Source organism: Cydia fagiglandana, chromosome 22 (assembly GCF_963556715.1).
Source record: "Cydia fagiglandana chromosome 22, ilCydFagi1.1, whole genome shotgun sequence".
NCBI classification, from domain to species: Eukaryota; Metazoa; Arthropoda; class Insecta; order Lepidoptera; family Tortricidae; genus Cydia; species Cydia fagiglandana.
This window is the reverse complement of record NC_085953.1, coordinates 6,536,877-6,564,574: the sequence shown is the minus strand read 5'-3', so window position 1 is coordinate 6,564,574 and position 27,698 is coordinate 6,536,877. Positions and strand designations below refer to the sequence as shown.

The 27,698-nt window shown below is 38.7% G+C and overlaps 1 protein-coding gene across 1 annotated transcript in view; it reads right to left on the bottom strand.

Annotated features, from left to right (window-relative positions):
- LOC134675467 (uncharacterized) overlaps positions 1-27,698 on the bottom strand; it is a 35,627-nt gene that overhangs the window by 7,254 nt on the left and 675 nt on the right. Inside the window, exons 2-15 of the mRNA XM_063533737.1 lie at positions 23,728-23,835; positions 21,364-21,438; positions 18,594-18,707; positions 18,078-18,227; positions 17,415-17,501; positions 16,928-17,117; positions 13,320-13,598; positions 11,844-11,885; positions 11,505-11,574; positions 10,711-10,868; positions 8,774-9,457; positions 7,658-8,037; positions 6,283-6,419; positions 372-512 (exon numbers count right to left, since the gene is read on the bottom strand). Coding sequence (XP_063389807.1) covers positions 372-512; positions 6,283-6,419; positions 7,658-8,037; positions 8,774-9,457; positions 10,711-10,868; positions 11,505-11,574; positions 11,844-11,885; positions 13,320-13,598; positions 16,928-17,117; positions 17,415-17,501; positions 18,078-18,227; positions 18,594-18,707; positions 21,364-21,438; positions 23,728-23,835 — 2,615 coding nt within the window. The remainder of the gene's footprint in view (positions 1-371; positions 513-6,282; positions 6,420-7,657; positions 8,038-8,773; positions 9,458-10,710; positions 10,869-11,504; positions 11,575-11,843; positions 11,886-13,319; positions 13,599-16,927; positions 17,118-17,414; positions 17,502-18,077; positions 18,228-18,593; positions 18,708-21,363; positions 21,439-23,727; positions 23,836-27,698) is intronic.

Sequence of the window (27,698 nt, the reverse complement as noted above, 5' to 3'; positions counted from 1 at the left end):
CTTCAACAGGCATGTTTCCTCGTAGATCGTTAAGACACTCACCCGCTTGTGTTCTGCATCATTTGGGTCTCCATCATCTCGGCCAGGGCCTTCTGCGTCTCCTTGAAGGGGTCGAAGTCGAGGTCATCGTCGCCGTCGCCGGCCGCACGCGGGGCCTCGCTGCTCATGTGTATGTTCCCTCTGGTTACGCCCCTGATACTAAACTTACCCGCTAGTGTTCTGCATCATCACCGTCTCCATCAACTCGGCCAGGGCCTTCTGTGCCTCCTTGAAGGGGTCGAAGTTGAGGTCGTCATCGCCACCCGCACGCGGGGCCTCGCTGCCCATCTGTATTTTGTTCCCTCTGGTCACAACCCATATACTAAACTCACCCGCTTGTGTTCTGCATCATCTCGGTTTCCATCATCTCGGCCAGGGCCTTCTGTGTCTCCTTGAAGGGATCGAAGTCGAGGTCATCGTCGCCGTCGCCGGCCGCACGCGGGGCCTCACTGCCCATCCTCATATTGTTCATTCTGATAACAAAAAATATACGTTAAATAAATACTGTTTTGCTCAGAAAACCAAGTTCTTTGACTGAGAAGTGAGTCGGCTTCTGGGGCAGAAAGGTCAGTCAAAGAAATCCCCTCATCAAGGGGCCACCAAAGAAACCCTTCAGCGATCAATAATATAAATACCGTTTTTATACTTGACACACCTTACTGTAAAGAACATGACTACAATGAAATAAAGAAAGAAAAGAATAGTTGTTGAGATTCTTGGGTAAGTATTGGTCACAGCAATCGTCGTGTTTCAGATGATATGATGTCTAGTCTAGGCTAGTCTGTGTGACCGGCATGGGAGTAGGTTAGAGCTTCAGACAAGGATTTTTTGGATTCAAACTTATAGTCCGGGAGCCGGCTGCATGAAACAAACCTCATCAAAAAATAGAATATACCTACCCTGTAGAGGTACCTGACATTTAGTAGATTCCAACGCACTTGGTCGGCCTAGGCTTAACCTGGCAGATTTTGTACAAATGGCAAAAACGTTGGACAAAAATTCATCAAAAAAAACCTCATCGAAAAATAGAATGAAACTTGTATGGTAGGATACCTGACCTTGAGGACAGTAAAAAAAAAGTGGTCGGCCTCACCTTAGCCTGGCAGTTTTTGCAGTCCGACCAGATTTATTGGGTCACGTGAGAGCTACAATTTACCTCATCGAAAAATAGAATGAAACAAACGGATTATAATAGCTAAAATAAGCCTGTCGACGTATGTCTTGGTCGGCCTCACCTTAACCTGGCAGTTTTTGCAGTCCGACCAGATTTATAAAAAAATCATCAAAAATTTTTTATCGAAAAATCGTATGAAACTTGTATGGTACGATAGCTGCCTTTGAGAACAGTAAAAAAAAAAGTGGTCGGCCAAATCCTGTGTTGGCAGGTTCCTGTGTCCGACCAATTTTGTGGTACCACGTAAGAGCTACAATTTACCTCATCGAAAAATAGAATGAAACAAACGGATTATAATAGCTAAAATAAGCCTGTTGACGTAGGTCTTGGTCGGCCTCACCTTAACCTGGCAGTTTTTGCAGTCCGACCAAATTTATAAAAAAATCATCAAAATTTTTTTATCGAAAAATCGTATGAAACTTGTATGGTACGATAGCTGCCTTTGAGGACAGTAAAAAAAAGTGGTCGGCCAAATCCTGTGTTGGCAGGTTCCTCTGTCCGACCAATTTTGTGGTACCACGTGAGAGCTACAATTTACCTCATCGAAAAATAGAATGACACAAACGGATTATAATAGCTAAAATAAGCCTGTTGACGTATGTCTTGGTCGGCCTCACCTTAACCTGGCAGTTTTTGCAGTCCGACCAGATTTATAAAAAAATCATCAAAAAATTTTTATCGATAAATCGTATGAAACTTGTATGGTACGATAGCTGCCTTTGAGGACAGTAAAAAAAAAATGGTCGGCCAAATCCTGTGTTTGCAGGTTCCTGTGTCCGACCAATTTTGTGGTACCACGTGAGAGCTACAATTTACCTCATCGAAAAATAGAATGAAACAAACGGATTATAATAGCTTAAATAAGCCTGTTGACGTATGTCTTGGTCGGCCTCACCTTAACCTGGCAGTTTTTGCAGTCCGGCCAAATTTATAAAAAAATCATCAAAAAAATTTTATCGAAAAATCGTGTGAAACTTGTATGGTACGATAGCTGCCTTTGAGGACAGTAATAAAAAAGTGGTTGGCCAAATCCTGTGTTGGTAGGTTCCTGTGTCCGACCAATTTTGTGGTACCACGTAAGAGCTACAATTTACCTCATCGAAAAATAGAATGAAACAAACGGATTATAATAGCTAAAATAAGCCTGTTGACGTAGGTCTTGGTCGGCCTCACCTTAACCTGGCAGTTTTTGCAGTCCGACCAAATTTATGAAAAAATCATCAAAATTTTTTTATCGAAAAATCGTATGAAATTTGTATGGTACGATAGCTGCCTTTGAGGACAGTAAAAAAAAAATGGTCGGCCAAATCCTGTGTTTGCAGGTTCCTGTGTCCGACCAATTTTGTGGTACCACGTGAGAGCTACAATTTACCTCATCGAAAAATAGAATGAAACAAACGGATTATAATAGCTTAAATAAGCCTGTTGACGTATGTCTTGGTCGGCCTCACCTTAACCTGGCAGTTTTTGCAGTCCGGCCAAATTTATAAAAAAATCATCAAAAAAATTTTATCGAAAAATCGTGTGAAACTTGTATGGTACGATAGCTGCCTTTGAGGACAGTAATAAAAAAGTGGTTGGCCAAATCCTGTGTTGGCAGGTTCCTGTGTCCGACCAATTTTGTGGTACCACGTGAGAGCTACAATTTACCTCATCGAAAAATAGAATGAAACAAACGGATTATAATACCTAAAATAAACCTGTTGACGTATGGCTTGGTCGGCCTCACCGTAGCCTGGCAGTTTTTGCAGTCCGACCAAATTTGTGATACCACGTGACAGCTAGAATAGGACCACACATGCTGTATTCCATACGCATCATGACTTTGTGTACCTATCTGATGGGCGGGCGTATATGAAACGCCTTCTTGTACGTGCAGGTGATCCAGGTATACACCAAAGCTTAGTTTTCAATCGAACACTTGTAATATAAGAGGAAAAACTGCACGTGATCCTTCCAAAATTTAAATAAATGGTAAAATGTTCCTCCACGATGTTCTCAACGGGCATCTAGACTGCGTTGGATTGCTGTCACAGTTAGGGCTCCGCGCTCCCACGCGCTGAACTCGTCACACCACACTATTCCATATTCCCTGTCATTGTACCTATTCTATTCTATTAAATTCTGAGTAGAATCGCACGTACCTATAATAAATCGTTCCAAAACATTGACCCTTTCTTCTCCTCCAGACGTGTTTTCAAATCACAAATTGCAAAGCAACTTTCCTGGTAGTCACGCACTATCACACCCACTTACACACATACACACACACACACACACACGAACACATAAATTCCAATAAATGCATACAAACTAATAGATTCGCTCGTTTATGTAGGTACTGTATGTATTTTTATTTTACTATTTTTTATTTATTGTTTACGCAAAATTAGAGCTATACCTACTATTTTAGGATTTTTTTTCCAGTTTACAGTTATTATTAATTTTTTCTCTTTTTCCTTGTACCTTAAAGACTTACAAATTAAGTTATATTTACGATTCTTGTACAGCACAAGTTACAAGTCTACCCACAGATGATTTTTTATTATGTATAAATTACAGGAAGTTCTGTTATTGGCTATGCTATAAGTTCTCATGGTTTTTGTATATTATTTAATGTAAACGCTGTTGAACTTCTCAATAAATATAAATAAATAAAAATACACAAGATAACCTCACATATATTAAGTGATTATCTTATTGTTATTTCTTCGACTCGCAAAGGCGTTATGTGTCCTTCAAACCATTTGATCTTATACATTTCATCTCTTAATGTCCAGCCACAATGTGTTGCATCAAATTTGATGCAAGTGGATTCTGCCGCACACTGCCACATTGAATTTATGAAAGCCGCCCGTAACAAGCCATACGTCAACAGGGTTATTTTAGCTATTATAATCCGTTTGTTTCATTCTATTTTTCGATGAGGTAAATTGTAGCTCTCACGTGGTACCACAAAATTGGTCGGACACAGGAACCTGCAAACACAGGATTTGGCCGACCATTTTTTTTTTACTGTCCTCAAAGGCAGCTATCGTACCATACAAGTTTCATACGATTTTTCGATAAAAAATTTTTGATGATTTTTTTATAAATCTGGTCGGACTGCAAAAACTGCCAGGTTAAGGTGAGGCCGACCAAAACATACGTCAACAGGCTTATTTAAGCTATTATAATCCGTTTGTTTCATTCTATTTTTCGATGAGGTAAATTGTAGCTCTCACGTGGTACCACAAAATTGGTCGGACACAGGAACCTGCAAAACACAGGATTTGGCCGACCATTTTTTTTACTGTCCTTAAAGGCAGCTATCGTACCATACAAGTTTCATACGATTTTTCGATGAAAAAATTTTGATGATTTTTCCATAAATTTGGTCGGACTGCAAAAACTGCCAGGTTAAGGTGAGGCCGACCAAGACATACGTCAACAGGCTTATTTTAGCTATTATAATCCGTTTGTTTCATTCTATTTTTCGATGAGGTAAATTGTAGCTCTCACGTGGTACTGTGGTACCACAAAATTGGTCGGACACAGGAACCTGCAAACACAGGATTTGGCCGACCATTTTTTTTTACTGTCCTCAAAGGCAGCTATCGTACCATAAAAGTTTCACACGATTTTTCGATAAAAATTTTTTGATGATTTTTTTATAAATTTGGCCGGACTGCAAAATCTGCCAGGTTAAGGTGAGGCCGACCAAGACATACGTCAACAGGCTTATTTAAGCTATTATAATCCGTTTGTTTCATTCTATTTTTCGATGAGGTAAATTGTAGCTCTCACGTGGTACAACAAAATTGGTCGGACACAGGAACCTGCAAACACAGGATTTGGCCGACCATTTTTTTTTTACTGTCCTCAAAGGCAGCTATCGTACCATACAAGTTTCATACGATTTTTCGATAAAAAATTTTTGATGATTTTTTTATAAATCTGGTCGGACTGCAAAAACTGCCAGGTTAAGGTGAGGCCGACCAAGACATACGTCAACAGGCTTATTTTAGCTATTATAATCCGTTTGTTTCATTCTATTTTTCGATGAGGTAAATTGTAGCTCTCACGTGGTACCACAAAATTGGTCGGTGACAGGAACCTGCAAACACAGGATTTGGCCGACCATTTTTTTTAGTGTCCTCAAAGGCAGCTATCGTACCATACAAGTTTCACACGATTTTTCGATAAATTTTTTTTGATGATTTTTTTATAAATTTGGCCGGACTGCAAAATCTGCCAGGTTAAGGTGAGGCCGACCAAGACATACGTCAACAGGCTTATTTAAGCTATTATAATCCGTTTGTTTCATTCTATTTTTCGATGAGGTAAATTGTAGCTCTCACGTGGTACAACAAAATTGGTCGGACACAGGAACCTGCAAACACAGGATTTGGCCGACCATTTTTTTTTTACTGTCCTCAAAGGCAGCTATCGTACCATACAAGTTTCATACGATTTATCGATAAAAAATTTTTGATGATTTTTTTATAAATCTGGTCGGACTGCAAAAACTGCCAGGTTAAGGTGAGGCCGACCAAGACATACGTCAACAGGCTTATTTTAGCTATTATAATCCGTTTGTTTCATTCTATTTTTCGATGAGGTAAATTGTAGCTCTCACGTGACCCAATAAATCTGGTCGGACTGCAAAAACTGCCAGGCTAAGGTGAGGCCGACCACTTATTTTTTACTGTCCTCAAGGTCAGGTATCCTACCATACAAGTTTCATTCTATTTTTCGATGAGGTTTTTTTTGATGAATTTTTGTCCAACGTTTTTGCCATTTGTACAAAATCTGCCAGGTTAAGCCTAGGCCGACCAAGTGCGTTGGAATCTATTAAATGTCAGGTACCTCTACAGGGTAGGTATATTCTATTTTTTGATGAGGTTTGTTTCATGCAGCCGGCTCCCGGACTATTAGGAATCATAAGCTGCAATATGCCATAATAAATTTGAGACCCTTTCGAATCTTTACATTTTGACGTAATCGGCCTACTGGTGAAGAAATTCAAAATGGCGGCCATTTCTTGCAATTTCTACTAGATATTAAGTTGACCAGTGGCCAGTAGTTACCTCTGCTTGTGCTCGTGCTCGAGCGCCATCTGTCGGGGATGGTCGGGAGCGCGCGCCAGCAGCAGCCGCATCTGCTGCGCCTTGTGGAAGTCCGTGAAGAACTTATCCATGTTCTCCGCCAGGTAGCGCCCTTCGCTCTGTTAAAACAAACAAAGGTTTTAGAGTCCGGAAGACCATAATTTGCCACAGAAATCTGAATCTTTAGTGCAGGGAATAGAGTTGATTTTGGTTTTGTTTGAATATTGAACGAAAGAAAACAAATGCGACTGTGTTCCAATTTAATATGATTTAAATTTCATCGAGCTGAATAAGTACTTTACGTAGGACCTTGGGCTTTAGGAGGACAGCTGTCTCAATGAGTTATGCAACTTTGAGTACGGCCAACTGCAGAGAAAAGGTACCCCCTAACATACAAACGTCCATGCATGGGTTTATTTCCGTAGCTGACTGTACAAACGGAGTGAACGGTCGAGCGTAATGCAGGTTGGCACTTGCCGCCACGCTACCCGCCCCGTCCAACGCTCCGCTGGACGCTCATACCGTATTACGCTGAGTGGGGGACTCCTTTTTAACGTCTATCTGGTCAATGTCTTGTTTTTAATATAACTGGTTTTATTTGATGTAAATGAATGTGTTTTCTTTCTTTCTTTCATACTCGGCCGTACACTAAAGCAGCTGTCCGACCGCGGGTGATCAGAGAGAATGGCGTGTGAATTCTCAGCAATCAACGACTAAAATACGCATTTCTTTTCTCGACATGACACCTCCATCTACGCGTTTGTTGTTTGTGCGGAATAAAGTCAATCACTTCGCGCTCTCACCGCTAATCGAACTAAGGTGGACAGGTCAAATATTATTTACTATAGACTGAATGAATTTTAATAACACAACTTCCGTGAGACACAGATATATTAAATATATCAAATAAATACGTGAGTGACCAAAGCGCTGGTGGCCTAGCGGTAAGAGCGTGCGACTTTCAATCTGGAGGTCGCGTGTTCAAACCCCGGCTCGTACCAATGAGTTTTTCGGAACTTATGTACGAAATATCATTTGATATTTTCCAGTCGCTTTTCGGTGAAGGAAAACATCATGAGGAAACCGGACTAATCCCAATAAGGCCTAGTTTCCCCTCTGGGTTGGAAGGTCAGATGGCAGTCGCTTTCGTAAAAACTAGTGCCTACGTCAAATCATGAGATTAGTTGTCAAGCGGACTCCAGGCTCCCATGAGCCGTGGCAAAATGCCGGGATAACGCCAGGAAAAAGAAGAGAAGAAATACGTGAGTGACCCGTTCTTAATATATTTAATATAGATTGAATGAAATTATAATTAAATATTCACCCAATAATAAAATTACATAGAAACAACACTCACCGAAGACTGGGGAGCTTCGAAACCGTTGGGCACGGGGCCCGCATGTGGATTGTGCATTACATAGTGCATGTTATTCTGCAAGCTGTTCTGCAAGCTACCCTGCATACTGTTCTGTAGACTATTCTGGAGGCTATTCTGCATATTCTGAAGACTATTCTGCATGCTGTTCTGAAGATTATTCTGCATGTTTTGAAGGCTATTCTGCATCGTGTTTTGCATACTGTTCTGGAGGCTATTATGCATGCTGTTTTGCATGGAATTTTGCATGGTATTCTGCATATTGTTTTGCATGTTGTTCTGCATGTTATTTTGAAGTGGCGATGCGTGTTCGACGCGCATGCCGAATGGAAGCATATTGGGATTTGGATGATAATTAGCACCTGAAATAAAACGATTGATTAAAAATCAGAGTAATAACATGATGTGCTTAGTTTCAAATGTAAGAGACATGCTGCAAGACCAAATGACATGCTATTTTATGGTCATAATTAGTACATACATTGTTTTTAACAATAATAAGGCAATTTTTTCTAACTTTGACTAACACAGCAGAACTTTCAATGGGGTTAGCAACTGTCAACAAAGGTTAACGCATTCACTGCCAGGGGGCGTGGCCTAGGAACAAACTTGTATGACGGTGAACGCACATGTGCGTTGGGGGCAGTGAATGTGTTAAAAATGGTTAGATGGCGACAGCAGTTTTATTCTATGAGATTTTGCTTTATAATAAATTTCTTTATTTTCAGACTTTGTTGTCCATAGGATTATTCAACTTAGTAAAAAAAAGAAATTTGACATTATTCGTAGCATTGACAGATAAAACTCATGCTGGCGCCATCTGTAATATACTTTGACCGGGCAACCCGATTAACTGGCAAAAATCTCATACATTTATAGATATTAGTTTGAATATAAATAACACTTTATACTCTCGCGTTTTGTACACATATTAAATACATATGAACGGGCGATCGCGAAATCATATCGGGGTAGACCCGTTCGTGCAATTAAATATCATTTTGAATATGAGAAAATATTTAGAAAAGACCTAGATATTTTCATCAACATTACATAATATTTCTAAGTTAAACTAACCTTTACAAAAATGTGTCTTACCTAATAATTCACTATTGGAGTCGAGCCCTATATTCCCCTGCATATAATGCTTGGGCTCCAAATGTTGTCTCGCTAGCATCTCGTTCTGTCGCATCAGCATCTCGCTCCGGCTGCGTTCCCTCAACAACAACTCCTTTTCCAGCAGACCTTGGCTAATTTGACTATGCCTATCATTACCTATATAACTCATAGTATCTCTGTCTATAAGCCCGTATCCGTTCAGGTGACTCTTCATTGGGTTTATCATATGGTTATCTACTAAGCCGGCGAGCATTTCTCTCTGTTTATGCAGCATTATTTCGTTATTGACATCGTTTAGTAGATTGTGTGTGTCGTCTTCTAATAGGCTGTGGTCGCTGTTGTGGAGTAGATCGTGGTTTTCTAAAAGGCTGTGTCTGTCTGATTCTAGCTCGTCTAAGTCGTTGTTAAGATAGTTTTGTGTGTCGTTTTCGAAGACGGAGCTCTGTGTGATGCTTGGTTTAGATTCTTCCTCTGGTTCGCTTTCTTGAACTTGGATGCTATGTTTTTTGTTTTTCGCTTCGGATTTGCTCTTCTTGGGTTGGCCGTTTGTGCTGTCTTTGTGGGTCCTGTTCGTTTTGGAGTCGCTGTGGTCTTTGCTTTTTTGAGCGGGTTGCATTTGTGTGGGACTGGAAGATTCTGATGTGCCGTTTTCTTGTGACTTTACTGAAATTTTACGTTTATTATTAGCATGTGCCGTTACGGCGAATTAATTTGCTTTAACCCTAAAGTTGGCAAATAAAAAATAAATCGGTCATTGCAGCTTCGCTTAGACCATAAAAAAACTTTTAAATATTCTGTGAGCATTATTATACAGTGTGGAAAAAAATAATGGGCCCTGGGGGGAAAGTGCCTTAAAATGAGCTAAGTTATGGTTTTAAGTTAAAACCTTAAGTAAGCTCATATAAATGCCAAGTTTAGGGTTAAGCAACATCAAGTTTTAGACAATAGTATTATTACTTCGGGTAATTCCCGTTTTCTCAATAGAATTTACAGTTTTTCTTCGTATTTGTATTTTAATTGTATTTCTTACAGCTTTACCTGCAACAAATTACCCCTTTGACTATAAGTATAAATGAAAAATCCTAAGCACGAAACGAGAAGGAAATATTTTCCATTCATTATAAACATTTTTTTATATACAGGGTGATTCATAAGACGTGAGCAGGACAAATCCTGCACACTCAGTAACTGATAATTGATCGATCACCGTCGTATTTTGGTGAAACAACCACACTTTTTCCTATTTTTTAACTTTTTGGTGAGGGCAAATTTAATTCTCTACAATCATGGTCACCCTACAAGACCTAATTAATAAACATAAAACCTCTTTAACCGTAATGACGGCATTATGATTACAAAGAAAATAAACTGTCAAACTTGAGTGAGATACGAGTTTTCAAAAGTAACTAGACCGTGATGACATTCAATTTGACACAGAATATCGGTAGTTTAGTATTCTAATTGTAGGGTGACCATTCATGTCGTAAATAAATTAATAACTTTTTTTTTCAACACGACTAGAAAATTAACGTTAACCTCACTAATACTGATACGAGACAGTTGCTTATTATTTACGAAATGTGCAGTGTTAGTCCTGCTCACGTTCCTGAATCACCCTGTATATTTATACTACCAAAGTATGGCATCGTCTGATTCAACCTTTTTGAATCCAGGGAACAAGCCCAATGGCTTCTAAAAGTCTGATGGACGTTGTAAATTTTTCTCAATACCACTTTGGTGGCAAACAAGCATACGGCCCGCCTGACTTCATTCACGTTTAAGTGGTCATGGTAAGGAGTGAGATATGATAATTATAACCTCGGTCCTAAGTTTGGTTTGCGTATAGTATAATCGACGCATTTAGATCGCGTACTCGTTGACTCTGATAGCCCATGATTCCAATAACCCCTACTCACCCTGAGCTTGTGGTTTGGGACTGGACTGTTTGCCGACGGGGCTGTCTGAAGGGGGAGATGAACCGAGACTGGGCCACGCCTCCTTGCCGTTTCCATTCACCCCGTTACTATTGCTCGCTTCTATACCATTGCTACCGTTTACCGATTCTTTCTTTGATCTGAAAGTAAATACGATGTGTTAAATTTGACACTGAAAAGTGAAGACATCTATTAAACTCGGCCACCTACGGTCGCAATTTTATACAAAATCTATGGAAAATTAGAATATTATCCATGGGAGTTTTAACATTTCGAAGTTGGAGGGTTAAACTAGTTATAAGTAATAAGTTTTGTAGAAAGAAATAATACCTTTATAGTATTTTTTTTAATAACCTGCAATATTTTACGGTGTGAATATATCGGTGAAAATTGGCTGTTTCGTATATTTTGGCTGGTCTGATACTGCCATTTTCTATGGGAGAGTCAATTTTTTTTATTCGCGATTTCGGAGTTGGTCCCATGGTAAAAGTTGCTCAGTATGACCAACTATTTATATTGTATAAGTATTCACGTCATAAAATATTGCAGGTTATTATAGTTCGTTTTTTTAGCATTAGAAATAAGGTGAACGATTATGAATCTAATACGATCATTCATATTCTTCTGCTTTCATAAGTAATAGTTACTGATTTTTAAAAAGCGTTTTTCAATTAAAAGACATGTCGAGATCGCTTACCTTCTTTCAAGTTCTAATGCTAAAAAAACGAACTATAAAAGACACCCGTATAATAAAAGTAAATTGAGACAGTACTCACTTAGACGAACTGACTACGTTTATATTAGACGATGTGACCACTGTTGTCGGTATAAAGTTCGACGGATTACCTGCGGATAACATTTCATTTATTAAAAACATTTTATTTTACAAAAAATAATAATGAATTTACAAAAATAAATAAATAAAAATAAAAATCATTTATTTCAGACAAACAGTCCATATTTTGTTAGTAGGTACATTTTACAATAAAAAAAAATTTGTAATAAGTAAATCTAGCAAAGAAAATATGCGTAAAGTAGACTAGAAAGTTTTTTTATTTGAAAACTGAAATTAAAGAGAATGTAACAATACGAAATGAGACTTATTCGGTTCTTACCTTCTTTCGAACTATTCTTTTCTGCATTCGTACTAGAGTTACCTATGGAAAAAAGAAGACAGTATTATCGTACAATTCACTATAGCATGAAATTGAGTTACGTTTTGAGACTCATTCTCATTCAAATATCTGCGGTATTCTCGAGCAATAAGTTTCAAAGGGTCTAGCCGAGTTTGTATGGGGCATCGGCCCCAGAAGCCAAATTGATTGCCGTTTTGCCAATTTATTAGGCCAGATGTAAGATGCTATTTCACCAAAAAAATAACCCTAAAATGCTGCAAGTTTTTGAGAAAATTAAAAAAAAAAGAAAATTGGTTTTCATTTTTTTTTATCTAAACTACCGAACCGATTTTTTTGTAACTTATACACATTATGTAAATAATCTAGATGAATTATTAAAAAAAAATGGAGTTCCAAATATCCTTATAATTAGTAATATTTTCACTTTTAATTTTTCAATTTTTTTTTTTACTTTTCCGAAATAGGGACACGGGACACCCACCAATTTTGGGTATTTTATATTGTATAAATTAATGTTCTATATAATATATTTTTTTCAAAAATATTCATTTGGCTCAACAGGGTAAAAATACCGTATGTATGTATGTATGTAATGTGTGAACAGACACAACTGGGAGAACTCCCGGTCCCATATCGACCACCGCGCCGCTCTGTACGAATTTGAATTTCGAACGTAACAAATTGCTAAAATGGACTATATTTTTATTGGCTGTATGCGGCTTGGTTGTCGTCGCTTTTTTTTTTAATTTTCTCAAAATCTGCAGCATTTTAGGGTAATTTTTTTGGTGAAATAGCATCTCACATCTGGCCTAATAAATTGGCAAAACGGCAATCAATTTGGCTTCTGGGGCCGATGCCCCATACAAACTCGGCTAGACCCTTTAAACTGTTACGCCTGTTATGCGTGATGGGGCCGTATTGCTCTTGTACTCGATTAATATAAAAGCGATAAAGATGGCGATAGGTAGTCGTATTTTGGAATCACTTTAAAACAGTTTGGCTTTATAGAATTATTAACATTCTTAGTATTATCGCCGAAAATTTTTACCGTGCGAAGACACGTAATCATTCGTGGTGCCATACACGCAAGTATCGGTTTTTAGGGTTCGATACCTCAAAAAACGGAACCCTTATAGGATCACTCGTACGTCTGTCTGTCTGTCCGATCACTCTCCCCCCCCCCCCCTCCCAACCCTTTATTTCCGAAACTACTGGGTCTAAAATTTTGAAAAAAATATACAAAATAGTTCTTTGCACATAGGTAGATGACAGGTAAACCTATTAGAAAAGTGCAGTCAAGCGTGAGTCGGACTTAATTACTTAGTTTTTGATCCGACCCTACATTGTTAAAAATTGGGTAATGTACGGAACCCTTGCAACGCGAGTGCGACTCGCAATTGACCGGTTTTTTCTTAGCTACACGCGTCCATATGCTACCTATGCTACTAGTCGCACCTGCGCTATGCTTCTCGTCGGGCTTGTTTCCTTGCTGGAGCAGCTGGTTGTGCAGCTTGCGCTCGTACACCTGGTGCAAGCCGGCATGCATCTCCTCCTTGGTGAACGACGCCTTAGCTACACGCGTCCATATGCTACCTATGCTACTAGTCGCACCTGCGCTATGCTTCTCGTCGGGCTTGTTTCCTTGCTGGAGCAGCTGGTTGTGCAGCTTGCGCTCGTACACCTGGTGCAAGCCGGCATGCATCTCCTCCTTGGTGAACGACGCCTTAGGATCACCTGGAAATTATACAAACATTCAACTGATGTAAATAAGTGCGCGGTGCACCAAACACAACCGACAGACTGATTAAAATTAAATGCAGAGTGTTTATTCTATACTTATAGTTCGTTTTTTTAGCGTTAGAGAAAAGGTAAACAATCTTTATGTGTCTTTTAATTGAAAAACACGTTTTAAAAATAAGTAAGTCACGGCAAATATGTAACAATTATGAATCTAATACGGAAATACATTTCTATTCTTCCGCTTTCATAAGTAATTGTTACTAATTTTTAAAAAGCATTTTTCGATTAAAAAACTTGTCAAGGTCGCAAGATTTGATTCTCTACAAGCTTAGTCCTCTTCATTAATGCCGTAAAGTTGAAAATAAACGAGATGATGAAAATGTTTTGAATTTGTCGCTTTTATCAAATTTATTTTCCAAAATATCGATCCTAGAAGAAAAATTGTGAGGACCAAACTTGTAGAAAATCAAATTTCCTACAGTTTTTGTCCTCTTTTAGTTTTACTGTAAAATCAAAAATGGCCGAGTTATTCAAGAAAAACCGTTTTTCGAATATACGCAGGAGCCTGATTCAGTCTACTTTTTGAATTTACACTCCCAGTGACCTCCCCGAGGGACCTACGAATAAAAAATCCAAGAACTAATTATTCACGGGTCAAAATCTATAATGACTGAACTATAACTCATTGCGTATTGTAAGTAACACCGCACGTGCTACTTACCTGTATCAATGACCGACCTTTTTTTTGCAGGTAGCAGCACGTGCGGTTTTACTAACAAAAGACGAAGGATTATCCGTCCGGGGCCAGCTACAAAACGAACGTCGTCCATCGCTAACAACAGAAATATCGCTATGCTAATCGCACCATTAAGCCCCCCCCCCCCCCCACATCTAGCGTCTTTCGAGCGTCGGCGTCTGGTCAGCGCTAAGGGAAAATGACGTCGCTGCGCAGTGGCGTCGACGTTGCGTTGAGCAGCGGCCATAGAGTTGTAGACGCCGACGCTCGAAAGACGCTAGATGTGGGGAGGGCCTAACATCATGCTCGTTTGCCGCCAACGTGATAAAAAAAATTAGCAGATCGAAATATAATGTTATGAATTATGATACACATTGCAAAAGTCGGTTTCGAGGTGAATTGAACTGCGAATAATTACGCAGGCTCCGTGTATAATTACGTAAAACAGGTTTCGCTTTCTCTCGGGCGCGACTAGTTTTGCCTAGACACCTCTCTTACCCACTAGACTAGTTATGCTCAACGTTAGGTCAAGGGATTACATTACATTGTCGAGACTTAATTAAAATAAAGTGCTCGAGTGGAGACCACGGACTAGCAAGCGCAGCGTAGGACGTCCACCCACAAGATGGACGGACGACCTTTACGGTTACCATCAGTTTGTCACTGACATAAACGCCATCGAGAACGTAATTTACTTTCTATACATCTCGCTCGCACTCGCATATTAGTGCAAACGGGATGTATAGAAAGTAAATTACGTTCTCGACGGCGTTTATGTCAGTGACAAACTGATGGTAACCGTACTTGTTAAGGCCGCCGGAAGACGCTGGATGCGGGTCGCTTCCAACCGGTACGAATGGAGGTCCAAGGGGGAGGCCTATGTTCAGCAGTGGACGTCTTATGGCTGAGATGATGAATTAAAATAAAACTGCACTAAGTGTCAGGCGCTATCATTGTGCGCATCGATACAAAAATCTATTCACGTCTCTCCTTTCAGTACAACTATTGAACACTAGCTGCTATGTTGCAGTGGTTAGCTGGTTTCGCATTTGTTTTATTATTATTAGTGGTATTTCTTTATTGTTCTCTCCAATTGGAGGAAGTTTTGTTTCCATATCCGCGGGCTTTTGGCCAAACGAATATAGAAATGTATTTTCGACTCTATTGTTCTAGAGCTAGAAATTTTCGAACTATTCTACATGTGTTCATAATGGCAGCTTTTTGTAGGACTATGTACGTGAGTGGGTGAATATCAAGAGTCTTGAGGCTGGAATGCAAAGTGCGGGGGATAACACCTGTGGATGAAATGATGATCGGAATAGTTTTAACTGTGTTCACTCGCCATTGGGTTTTAATCTCTATAGATTATTATTTATACCGATTAAACACTTGAAAGTAAAATAAGAAATATTTTACAACGAAATTAAAATAATACAGAATTGATCACATCGAAATTTTACGCGATCCGTTGTATGCGTAGCGTTTGGGTCATTCATTTTGCTGCTTAAATGGTCTACGTAATGTTTTTTGAACAGCGACATGGGCGATCTCTACTTGATTAGACACAGTCTTCTTCAAAATCTCAGGCTATCGACGCATTCGAATCAATTGACTCTAAGAGCCACACTCTATAGCTGCTCCTCGACGCATGCAACGTTGGCGCAACAGCGACGTCATTATCCATAGCGCTCACTATTGGCTGGTGGGCTGGTTCTTCATTGGCGAGGTTGCGGAAGAGTACTTCGGCGTTCCTGGGACCTCGCCGTATAGCAGCGAGGCGACAACAGAGGGGTTTTAGTGGGTAAACCTGGGGTCTCATGAGCCCACAACAGGGAGTCCCACATAACCATCCCGGCCCGTCCCCGCGCCGGGGTGGCAAGCGTAAAGCATTTCCCCTCTTAAAAAAAAAAAAAAAAGGGCTGGTTCTTCATGAAGTTGGCGCAGTACTTGGTGGTGCCTAGCGAGCCCTTGAGCACCAGCAGTCGTCGTGTACATACCTAGCTCGTGCAGGTACATGCAGTCGGGCTTGGGGCAGGGCTGGTTCTTCATGAAGTTGGCGCAGTACTTGGTGGTGCCTAGCGAGCCCTTGAGCACCAGCAGTCGTCGTGTACATACCTAGCTCGTGCAGGTACATGCAGTCGGGCTTGGGGCAGGGCTGGTTCTTCATGAAGTTGGCGCAGTACTTGGTGGTGCCTAGCGAGCCCTTGAGCACCAGCAGTCGTCGTGTACATACCTAGCTCGTGCAGGTACATGCAGTCGGGCTTGGGGCAGGGCTGGTTCTTCATGAAGTTGGCGCAGTACTTGGTGGTGCCTAGCGAGCCCTTGAGCACCAGCAGTCGTCGTGTACATACCTAGCTCGTGCAGGTACATGCAGTCGGGCTTGGGGCAGGGCTGGTTCTTCATGAAGTTGGCGCAGTACTTGGTGGTGCCTAGCGAGCCCTTGAGCACCAGCAGTCGTGGTGTACATACCTAGCTCGTGCAGGTACATGCAGTCGGGCTTGGGGCAGGGCTGGTTCTTCATGAAGTTGGCGCAGTACTTGGTGGTGCCTAGCGAGCCCTTGAGCACCAGCAGTCGTCGTGTACATACCTAGCTCGTGCAGGTACATGCAGTCGGGCTTGGGGCAGGGCTGGTTCTTCATGAAGTTGGCGCAGTACTTGGTGGTGCCTAGCGAGCCCTTGAGCACCCGTCCGTCGAGGGCGACGTTGTTGACGCCCTGGATGGCGCGCAGGGCGTCCGCCGACGACACGTACGTCACGTACGCGGACGCGGACGGACCCTACCAAAGAAAAGTATAAAGTTAAGATAGATAAAATATGATGAAATCATAGACAACATTTTAGTTTTTCGAAAAATTAATCTATATCTAGCATGGTCTGATAGATCCTCTTTTTGCGGTCTTTATTACCGGCAGAGCTAAATTTAGGATTTTTATGAAGTATTTACATTTATTTTGTATTATATCATATAATATATATTTATAATATATATTTTGTATTATAGCCCACACCAAAACACTCAATAACCTAATCTACGAAAATAATTAAAGAAATAAAACAGTTGTTGGGTTGCTCACCTGTGAACCTGCATACGTTGTACTTTGGTTTATAACTACTTTGTGAATTTTGCCATATTTGCCAAAGTACTCCTGTCTTTTTAGGATCTGAAATCAAACAATACACATATGTAACCTTTTAGCTGATTTGTAGTATCTGTTCTCTTTATTTCGAACCCTCTCAAACCCTACTGCGTATAAAAGCTATTCAGGTTTAGGCGGGTCCACACAAACCGAGCTGCCTCGTGAGTAAATTCCTCGCGATGCAGCTCGGTTTGTGCCTTGTGGAGACGTGCCTCGCCCGAGCTTACTAACTGTACGAATAAGTTACTTTACTTAGATTGTTCGACAAGACATAATTCCGTGGATACAAAATTTAGGCCAAAAGACCAAGTCACGTAGTCTTATTAAGATACAAAAATCTCGAAATAAACACGCTTAGGGACTAGGAGGATCCGCACAATACGAGCGTCATCGCAAGGAAAATGCCGCGCGAAGCAGCTCGGTCTGTATAGACGTGCCTTGGGCGAAGTAAACGCATTCGCGACCGTAATGCCTCGCTCGCACGTCTTCACCCACCGAGCTGCTTCGCGCGGCAATTTCCTCGCGAGAAGGCTCGCTCTGTGTGGACCCGCCAACTCATGTCATTTATCCGCCTACTCATATCACTCATAAGTTCCATACCTCGGGATCCGCGAGCCGCACGGGCAGCCCCACGACGAACACTAGGTTGTTCTGCACGACGCGAACGTTCGCGAGCGCTCGCCGCGACTCCAGGGTCTTGTTCCGCCGCTTCTGCTCGCGCGCCTTCTTCTCCGTCTTTATTGCTGCTACCTGCGAGTATAAATATACTAATTTAGTAGCTAAATACAAAGATCATAATGGTAAGTTGAAATAAGAATGGGTTACATTATACTGAAAGTTATAGGGTTAAATCAATCAAAGCAGATGCGATATGTGAATGGAAAAAGACTACAGTAGTGAGGGTAAGAGTGGAGGACACTTGTCCCATATACCTTTTATTTACACTCAGCAGTATACGAAGCAGTTCAATCTGCGACAAATTGCCTCACCCAAAGCATAGTGGCGGTGCATTTGCATCGGGCGAGGCAAGTCTTCTCAGATCGAGCGCGTCAAATTCCTTGCGAGGCGTTTCATCTTGAGTGGTACCCGGATAATGAGTGATAATGACAACATTACCTGCTCTTGACTGAGCGGGGTGAAGTCTGCCGGGTTCTCCGGGTAGGCCTTCCGACAGGCCGGACAGAGGCCATTCTCGCCTTCCCGGATTCGATTCCAGCAAAACCGGCATATCTGTAACAATCATAATCTTTGATGAATCCTAATTAGGACTAAGTACTTATGCCTACAAAGCAACGTCGTGTTTTTAAATCTTGTTTCTCGGCAGCTTAGGTACGTGCAAATAAAAATATGCCCTTTTATGTTACTTTAACCTTGTAACAAAAACACCATTTTACTGACGGAAAGCCCTAGAGGTACGCATGTAAATATTTACGATTCCCAGATATATACAGTACCGGTCAAAAGTTTAAGTTCACTCTGCGAAATAAGGTTATCATATTTAATTATGTTCAAATATAGAATATGTTTTGAATTTCAAACGTTTAATTGTTTCCACGACTACCAAATAACAATAAAAATACCTCTTGGAGGAATCGTTTTATGTTATTCGGAAAATTTGATCCATTTAATATTTTTGTTCCGTATTTCCTATGAGATTTCGTGAAGTTAGAAATCATTTAAAATGGGTCGCAAAGCCGATTTTAGTGTCGAAACTCGTGCTGTTATTGTAACTCTGTCAAATGAGGGCTACACGACGCGGAAAATCGCTGAAAAAATGAAGGTTTCACAAACCGCTGTCGTGAGTACTTTGAAACGAAAACAAAAAACCGGTCTTAATTGCAGTCGATCTCGATCAGGTAGGCCAAAAGTCACGTCTAAAAGCGAAGACCAATTTATTTGCGTGCAGAGCAAACGCCAACGTACTCTAACTGCTCCAGAAATTTGCGAAGAACTCAACGCCACCCTAGAACAGCGAGTATCGGTTTCGACAGTGCAACGGCGTCTGCGAAACTATGGTCTAAAAGGTCGTATTGCTGCCAAAAAACCCTTGTTACGTAGTCAGAATAAAGTTAAGAGGTTGAAATGGGCCCAGAAACACAAAAACTGGACGTCTGAACAGTGGTCTAAAGTTTTATTTTCTGACGAATCGAAGTTTGAAATTTTTGGAGGGAGACGTCGTCAATATGTTCGACGACAAGTAGGCGAACGAATGATAAAGCAATGCGTGATGCCAACAGTGAAGCACGGTGGAGGATCAGTTATGGTCTGGGGATGCTTTGCGGGTGATAAAGTTGGTGATCTCGTGAGAGTCAATGGCATAATGGATAAGAAAATGTATCATAACATTTTGCAACGTCACGCTTTTCCATCTGGAAAACGGATTGTAGGCAGAGGTTTTGTTTTCCAACAAGACAACGATCCCAAGCATACGTCGAAGTTGTGCAAAAACTACATTTCATCCAAAGAGAACCAAAAAGAATTAAAATATATGGATTGGCCTCCTCAATCGCCCGACCTCAATCCGATTGAGTTGTTATGGGATGAATTGGACAGGAGTGTGAGAAAAATGCGGCCAACTAATAAAGAACAGCTTTGGGAATACCTATACATTTGTTGGAATAAAATTTCGACATCAACACTGCAAAAACTAATTACGCGAATGCCGAAAGTGTGTATGGCAGCATTGAAAGCAAAAGGCGGATATTTTGAAGAGTCTAAAGTTGGCAAAAACTGATCTTTTTTATTTAATTGTGGTTTTAAATTAGAGAATTACCTTTAATTTATTATGTAATAAAAGATTATTAAACACTTTTATTAGTACATTGTGTTATAGCTTCATTTAACCGAATTTACAGAGTGAACTTAAACTTTTGACCGGTACTGTAATATCAGCAGAGAATATTTAAGGAAGCATCCCAAGACCATAATAGACGAGACTTATTATGTTTATGAATGTTGTCATTTTTATAATACAAACTACATTGTAAACTTTATACAAACCAGACAATGAAATGTCAAAGTCAAAGTTGTATATCTCAAAAAATAAAGCACCGTAAAAACAACAATTTTCACTTGACAGCATCATCTTCTTCGCGTTATCCCGGCTTTTTGCCACGGCTCATGTTAGCCTGGGGTCCGCTTGGCAACTAATCCCGAGATTTGGCCTAGTATTCTTTCTCTTTGCTTTCTCCAAAACAGATCAAAACGCAATAAACCATTTTGTACTTATTAGCAGCAGAAAAACCCTGTTAATATCGTTCTCGCCTACACAAGAAATCAAGTGTCTCGCTATGACGCATCGGGGTCAGTCCTTTTATGTCCATACAAATATCACAACTATGCGAGAGCGTCACACGCGAATTGTTTAGAAGTGATAAGAAACGTTATTCTTTCTTTTGTTGCGATGTAAGTATTATCGCTGTGGAGTGGACAGACATACTTAAGCAATGAAACTATTGGAACGGATTATATCGCATACATATATTGAATTCATACTACGTCCCGACGTTTCGAACCCTTAACTGCGTTCGTGGTCAACGGGTGACGGGTGACGAACGCGGACCCCTAGGGCTCTCGCAAAGCCTCTGTTGAATACTTGTAATTATAAGAAAAAAAACCAGCACTTCTATAGGTATAATCTGGTCCACAGTGACTTTGAACGATTTTTTTTTATTTGGGGCTCCGTCAAATATTTCTGGTTCCAAAAGGGTCCTGTCACCAAAATAGTGTGAGAACCGCTGGTTTAAGGAACAAAAATTATCTACCCGACAGGGCGGGTTACTTAAATTGATCTGATGCCTGTCTAGCACACTTTCAATACCACCAAAGAGTATTGGTGCTGTAGCAAATAGTAAGAAAAGAAGAGTACCTATAAGAAAGAACTTACTTGGTATCCACATGTGCACGGGTAGAAGTGGAGATCGTCCACCTCCAATGGCTCCATGCATAGTGGACATTCCACCTGGAAAAATACCATGTATATTGTATATTAATTAAAGCATTACAGTTTACTTCAACTGGTGCTATTTCTGTCTGCTAAACAACATAAACTGATGATTCCCTTATAATCATCAGTTTATGTTTTTCCGTACCCAAAGGGTAAAAACGGGGACCCTATTACTACAATTCCACGGTTCGTCTGTCTGTTTGTTACCAGGGTATATCTCATGAACTGAGATAGCTTAACAGTTGAAATTTTCACAGATGATAATTTATGTTGCCGGTATAACAACAAATACTAAAAAAGTAGGGAACCCTCGGTGGGCGAATCCGGCTCATCCGGTTTTTACTTAGAAATTAGTGATTCTGGCTGGATCTTGGGCTCAAATTGTTCACTTTTACCAGCAGCGTGGGAAAATCCAAACCTTGGGAGATACATACAGGAAAAGTACCCTATTCCGTGAGGCCAGATATGGTATTATCCTAATTTTGGTATAAAGTGTTGATTGTTGTACGCTCTTGTTCGTAGTCTCTTTCCTCTACAAAGCGGGAAAACGCTGGGATCGGCTACGAGCGTAGCGCTATGAAAACGTTGGCATTGGATATGTTAAATACCCCGGTCCCTTTGTTTCCCATAAAGTTTTAAGTCATAATGTATTGTTTGTCATATTATCGTTAGTCATAAAACTGAAACCGTTAGCTTTTCAGGGTTTTCCTAAGGTTATTCTATAGATACGTTAGGTTAGGTTTGTTTTATGGCAATCCTGAAAAGTTACGCGTTTCTGAGAAAAACCAATTATGACTAACGAAAATTCGGACAAACAATACATTATGACTAAAACTATTTGGGAAACAATAGAGATCCGTTAAATAGATGTTTATTTGGGATAAACAAAAGTAGAATGAACTATAACACATCAACACTATATATTTGTGTTTTGTACAATAAATAGTTTATACATACATACATACACTATAAATACTACTGCAGACAATTACTTTATTATTAATACACTTAAGTTCATAACATTGTTCACGATTAATTGCATACTAACAATATCAGAACTTTGTTATTGCGTTATAATTACTTACCTACATATAATACGTATTATAGTAGGATTTGTTGATAAGCAAATATTATCTCATGCAAATGAAAGTACAAACAGCGATACTCCTAACTGTACATTGTTGAACCTTATTACAAAACGCATAAGGTCCACCAATGTACAGTTAACAATGTGGGCGATGGTACTTATTGAGAAAACCAGTATTATGCCTATTTTCTTTTGCGTTATCTTTCAAACAATTGATACACTTGGATTGGTTTGGATTTGGAACTCTTTGGCCAAGAATAGGAATAATATAATGTGTTTTCCGTTACGGCTGTTATGCCGTATAGCAGCACACCAAAGAAAGATAAATGTATATATATATTCATATCCGATATACATTTCAAATAGCCTACTGTGACGGACAAAGCAGTTCAGGAGAACTGCTCATGACGTCAAGAGACGTCAATGTTACGAACATAGGCACTCGTCCTAAATTATATTATTGGCTATGTGCGAAGTACGTTTTAGGGTATTAATAAAAGCAATGATCAGGCGCGATCAGACCAAAATGATCATAATTTGACAACTGTCAAATAACTTGTGTGTCCCCAAGATGCCAGGAGGGCGCCACTTTCACGCACACAATGCCAGTTGAGCCAGTACACTCAGCACGCGTAAGTTTATTCAAGTATTCAGATATTTTTTTCGTAAAAAAACTAGTCTTTTTTCAAAAATGTCTACCTGATAGCTACGCCATTCTAATCGAAATCCATTTACTAGTTTGAACGCAACCAACTTTGAGATATACTTTAAAAGAATACTAAACATACATAAGTACACTCCTAAAAGGCGTAACCCAACCTTTCTTTTGCCGTAAAAATGGAACACTGTATTGTAAGTCTGGCGAGTCTACTGGAATTTGAACCTTCCATAACTAAGCAAAAGCTCAAAATCCTTTGTACTTAATTTAGGTCAGCAATCCCTCTGCTGCATTACCTGTTCTTCTCCGCTCTGATTCAACACTGATATCCCGCCAGTCGAATGTTCCGTGTCTAGTAAGTCTTGTAAGTGTCCTTGAATTTTAAACCTTCCCTCATTAAGTAAAGGCCCAAAATCCCTTGTAATCCAAAATTGAACTATTTCGAAAATGGAACTACCTCGAAATAAACAATTAAGATATCTCACTTCTCCTTCTTCGTCAAATTTCGTTGGAATTTGGAACCTATGCCGTACTCTAAAAGCTTAATTTCCCTTGTTACCTGTTCTTCTCCGCTCTGGTTCAACACTGACATCCTAGACCCGCTAGCCGAAAGTTCCGTGTCTCCTGCCGAAGAAAGGAACGTTCGCTCACTGGATTCCAACGCAGCCTGCAATCAGAAAAAAAACATGAATGCGCGCATAGACAAGTGGTGTTTTTTTCGTGTCAAAAAGGATTTTGGTTTGGTTTCAGATACAAGAAAACGGGTTGATGAAATGTGTAGTACTTAATATAGGAAGTTGTAATTAAATTGGTCTTGGAGCCTACCGCAAACTTCTAAAATTTAAATTAATGTTTATTTTGTAATAAATAACTAATTGAATATTTACAGATTTTTCCTGTGTGTAATCAGTTTTTTTTAGCGTTAAGGAACACAACTGGAACCTTTGTTTCGTCTGACCCAGTAAAGTGTGCATAAGACATATGCATTTTTGTTCAGTTTTTAGAAGCCTAAATTTTACATTTGAAATTAATCAAATTAAAAGATACTAAAACCACCATTACGCAATTTAATCATTATTATTTTGACTAAATCCTTTTTCTCAACCTCAGATAAAAACATTATAAAATCAGTTTTTCTATTTCCAATTAGAATAATTACGGAACAATATTTGTAACTAGCATAATTATCAGGTACGGTTTCGTAATTATATCTATTACTATTGATCAGATAGGCCGGCAACGTCACTGACGTCACATTTGAAGAGCCACTCACTTTACTCACTAGAGTAGAAAGTAAAACATTGATAATGCTGTGTATACACAGTTAGATACGTTATGTAAGTATTAGAAAGGCAATATGTGTTACAAAGGTCAGTAATGTTGTATTTACATGAAGGGATACTTATACAAGTGCCATAAATTTTTATGTTGTAATATTTACTTTATACTGACAGTAGAATAAATACAGAATCTTATCAAAAAGCATTTATTACAACAATCATAAGTAATACATAGGCAAGTAATAAATACAGAAAGTATAAAAAAATATATGTTCTTTTTTTCTTTCCACTTTTTACTAAGACTCCACTGTCCATCTGTCTGTCTACCTGCCACCAGGCTGTATCTCATGAACCATGATAGCTAGACAGTTGAAATTTTCAGATTCATGTTTTTCTGTTGCCACTATAACAACAAATTCTAAAGAGTACGGAACCCTCGGTGGGCACTCACACTTGTCGGGTTTTTTTATTTGATATATTTAATATGGACATTAAACACAACACAACACATTTAAGAACCTGATTAGTTACATTAATAATAGAATCCGTAAATCCCGAATCAAGATTATTTTCGTATCATAACAACTGATAACACCGAAGCTATTACCTATGTTATGATATGCTAAAATCAGTTTAACTGTTTAGACTGCAGATGACCTAACTATAAACATAAATAAAAATAATATATTTAATAGTAATGTAATAATAGTATGAGATCTCTAGCGACTTTCATATTGATTGGCACTGTGACAAAGTATGAAATGGGTGATAATACTTTCGAACATACATTCCAAAAACATTTGCATCCTTATCACCACAAAGTTATGTAAATAAAAATAAGTAAACTTTCAAGCCATGATGGAACCACCTAATAATAAAACATCTTTAGCACACCATGGTTCTCACCACGTTTAATATGGACAAGACAGTTACTTTGTGCTACTTTTGCCTATACATTAGCTGTGGGAAACCTCGCTCTGAATCGCTATCTGCCGACTATAGGCATTTACTGAGATATACAGTGATAAGGAACACAACACTGAATTAAGTGATAATGTTACTTTGGCAATAAATCATTGTTTTCACCAGTTCAATATCACTTTTATCTCATATTTTTTAATACTTATATAGAACTTTAATTCAATGAAATAAGAACTAATTTCAAATGGCAATTTGGAATGTTCTTTTGAACTAGGTACACAGAGGTTCAAACGATAAAAATAAGATAATTGCAATCATTGTAAGGTTTATTTTTTCTGCACGGAAATGCTGTTTTTGCCAGTGAATTTATATGATTATTGTGTTTAGAACTTTACAAAAGTAGTTGTAGTCAAAATTAGTTTGTTCTGTTTGTGGATCGTTGTATTTTAAGTGTTTTTACTAAATGGCTCAAGTGACAAAAAAGAAGAATAAAATCAGTTACAGTTACCAAAGTATAATTGTATCTAGATGTTTCGCGGTTATCACACTGATGTGTACATGCAACTCAGGTGTGTGAATGAAACAGTACTATAGAAAATCCTTGAATGGAGTGTTGTTTCTTTTTAAAAATAAAGGAATGTCTCCTTTAAGTAAAATGAGCCAGCTTAAGGATTTAAGGTAGTTTCCCTCCAGGGCCCGACTTATCTTTCCACACTGTAGTGTATAGTATATAGCGATGTCTCGCTCGCAACCCGGAGAGACGTATGGATCCACATACAATGTGAATACTCCCATTTTGAGTACTAACTGTAAGATGAGTTATGCTGTTATAAAACTATTATTTTTTCTAGGTTCGTATCTTTAATTAGATATGGCTTAACTATGTCAAATTCAATTTAACTCAAATTATGTACACTACAATAACCAAATGTATGAAGTTAGCATAATAAAAAAAAACAACATATGAAAATATACTCACAAACAATGAAAAGGGTCAATACTTGTGTAGTTTACAGTTATATTGAATTGTTTTTTATTTAGCGCTCCATACATACACATACTTTACGTATAAATATAATCCTATAGAGAAAACCACAATATTTATGTAAAGTCAAACTGGCTGTGGTAAGATTTATAAACATGGACATTTACCTTTGAATATTATAAAAACAGATGTTATATCAATGAACTCAAACATCTGTGTATGGTTTATTTACTTTTGAGTTATGAACATAACAAGCAATCAATAGCGAAATTTTTGTATTACTAAAATTTAACAGAAATCTATGACAGTCATAAAATACTGTGACATAATATTTTGAAATGTTATGACTAAAATGTTGGTAACATGACACATATTGAATGTCCAATGTTTACACAAATTTTGAAATAAACTTGATAAGTTTAACTACATTGAATTATATTTTGACATAAGGAGAAAACTTTCGATTGAATAATAATAATATAATGTACCACATTTGACAATCATAATGAGATTATTTTAAAAAGAAACTTATTACCCTATCAAAACCATATGTGATAATTTAATAATTTTTAATGGTTCTTGTCATGTTCTTGTTTTGTTTTTAGGTTTTAAACCCTAAGATACAGAGATTTTCTGTATTTTATAGCAATTGAAGTATAGAATATACAACAGACCTCCAGTCTTCTAATCAAGTGTCTGGCCAAAACTTTCAGTTCCACTTTTGGCCAAAAATCTGGCTTCGGTGACTAGTATCCAATTATTGGATACCTAATGTCAACATAGGGACTCTATACAATACAACTTTATACACAACTCTTAGTACACGTGTAATCTTTCTCTTATTTGAGAGTACAAGCAGCACTTGTCTGCTAGAATTGCGGACATCTGCCCATTCTACAAAACAATATGTGAAAGATGTTACACGGTTTTACATCTTTTTGTGTTTTAGAAAAAGATAATAAAATCAACAAATTAAAAAAGAAAATTATTGTGTTTGTTTATTTCTTTCTTTGTTTTTATTAATATTTTTTATGACAACAAATTAAAAGTAATTATTGTTCTCACAAATTTGGTTAGTGTTTAATCTCACTGCCTTTTATGACTATGTTTTAAAATATTAAGAACGGGTCACTCACATATTTTAAGTCGAAAAACATTCTACATTCATGTTTTAAGTCTGTGTGTCTTATAAGAAATATACTTAATAGAAAATAGAGCTGAATTGTTTTCAATAAAAACTAAAATTGCAAGAAGAAAAACTTATGTTTTCGGGCACCTAGAGCCCATAAGTATATTGACATTATCGGGTCCTGTTCCTAAATTTAAAAAGTGATTAAGATGATC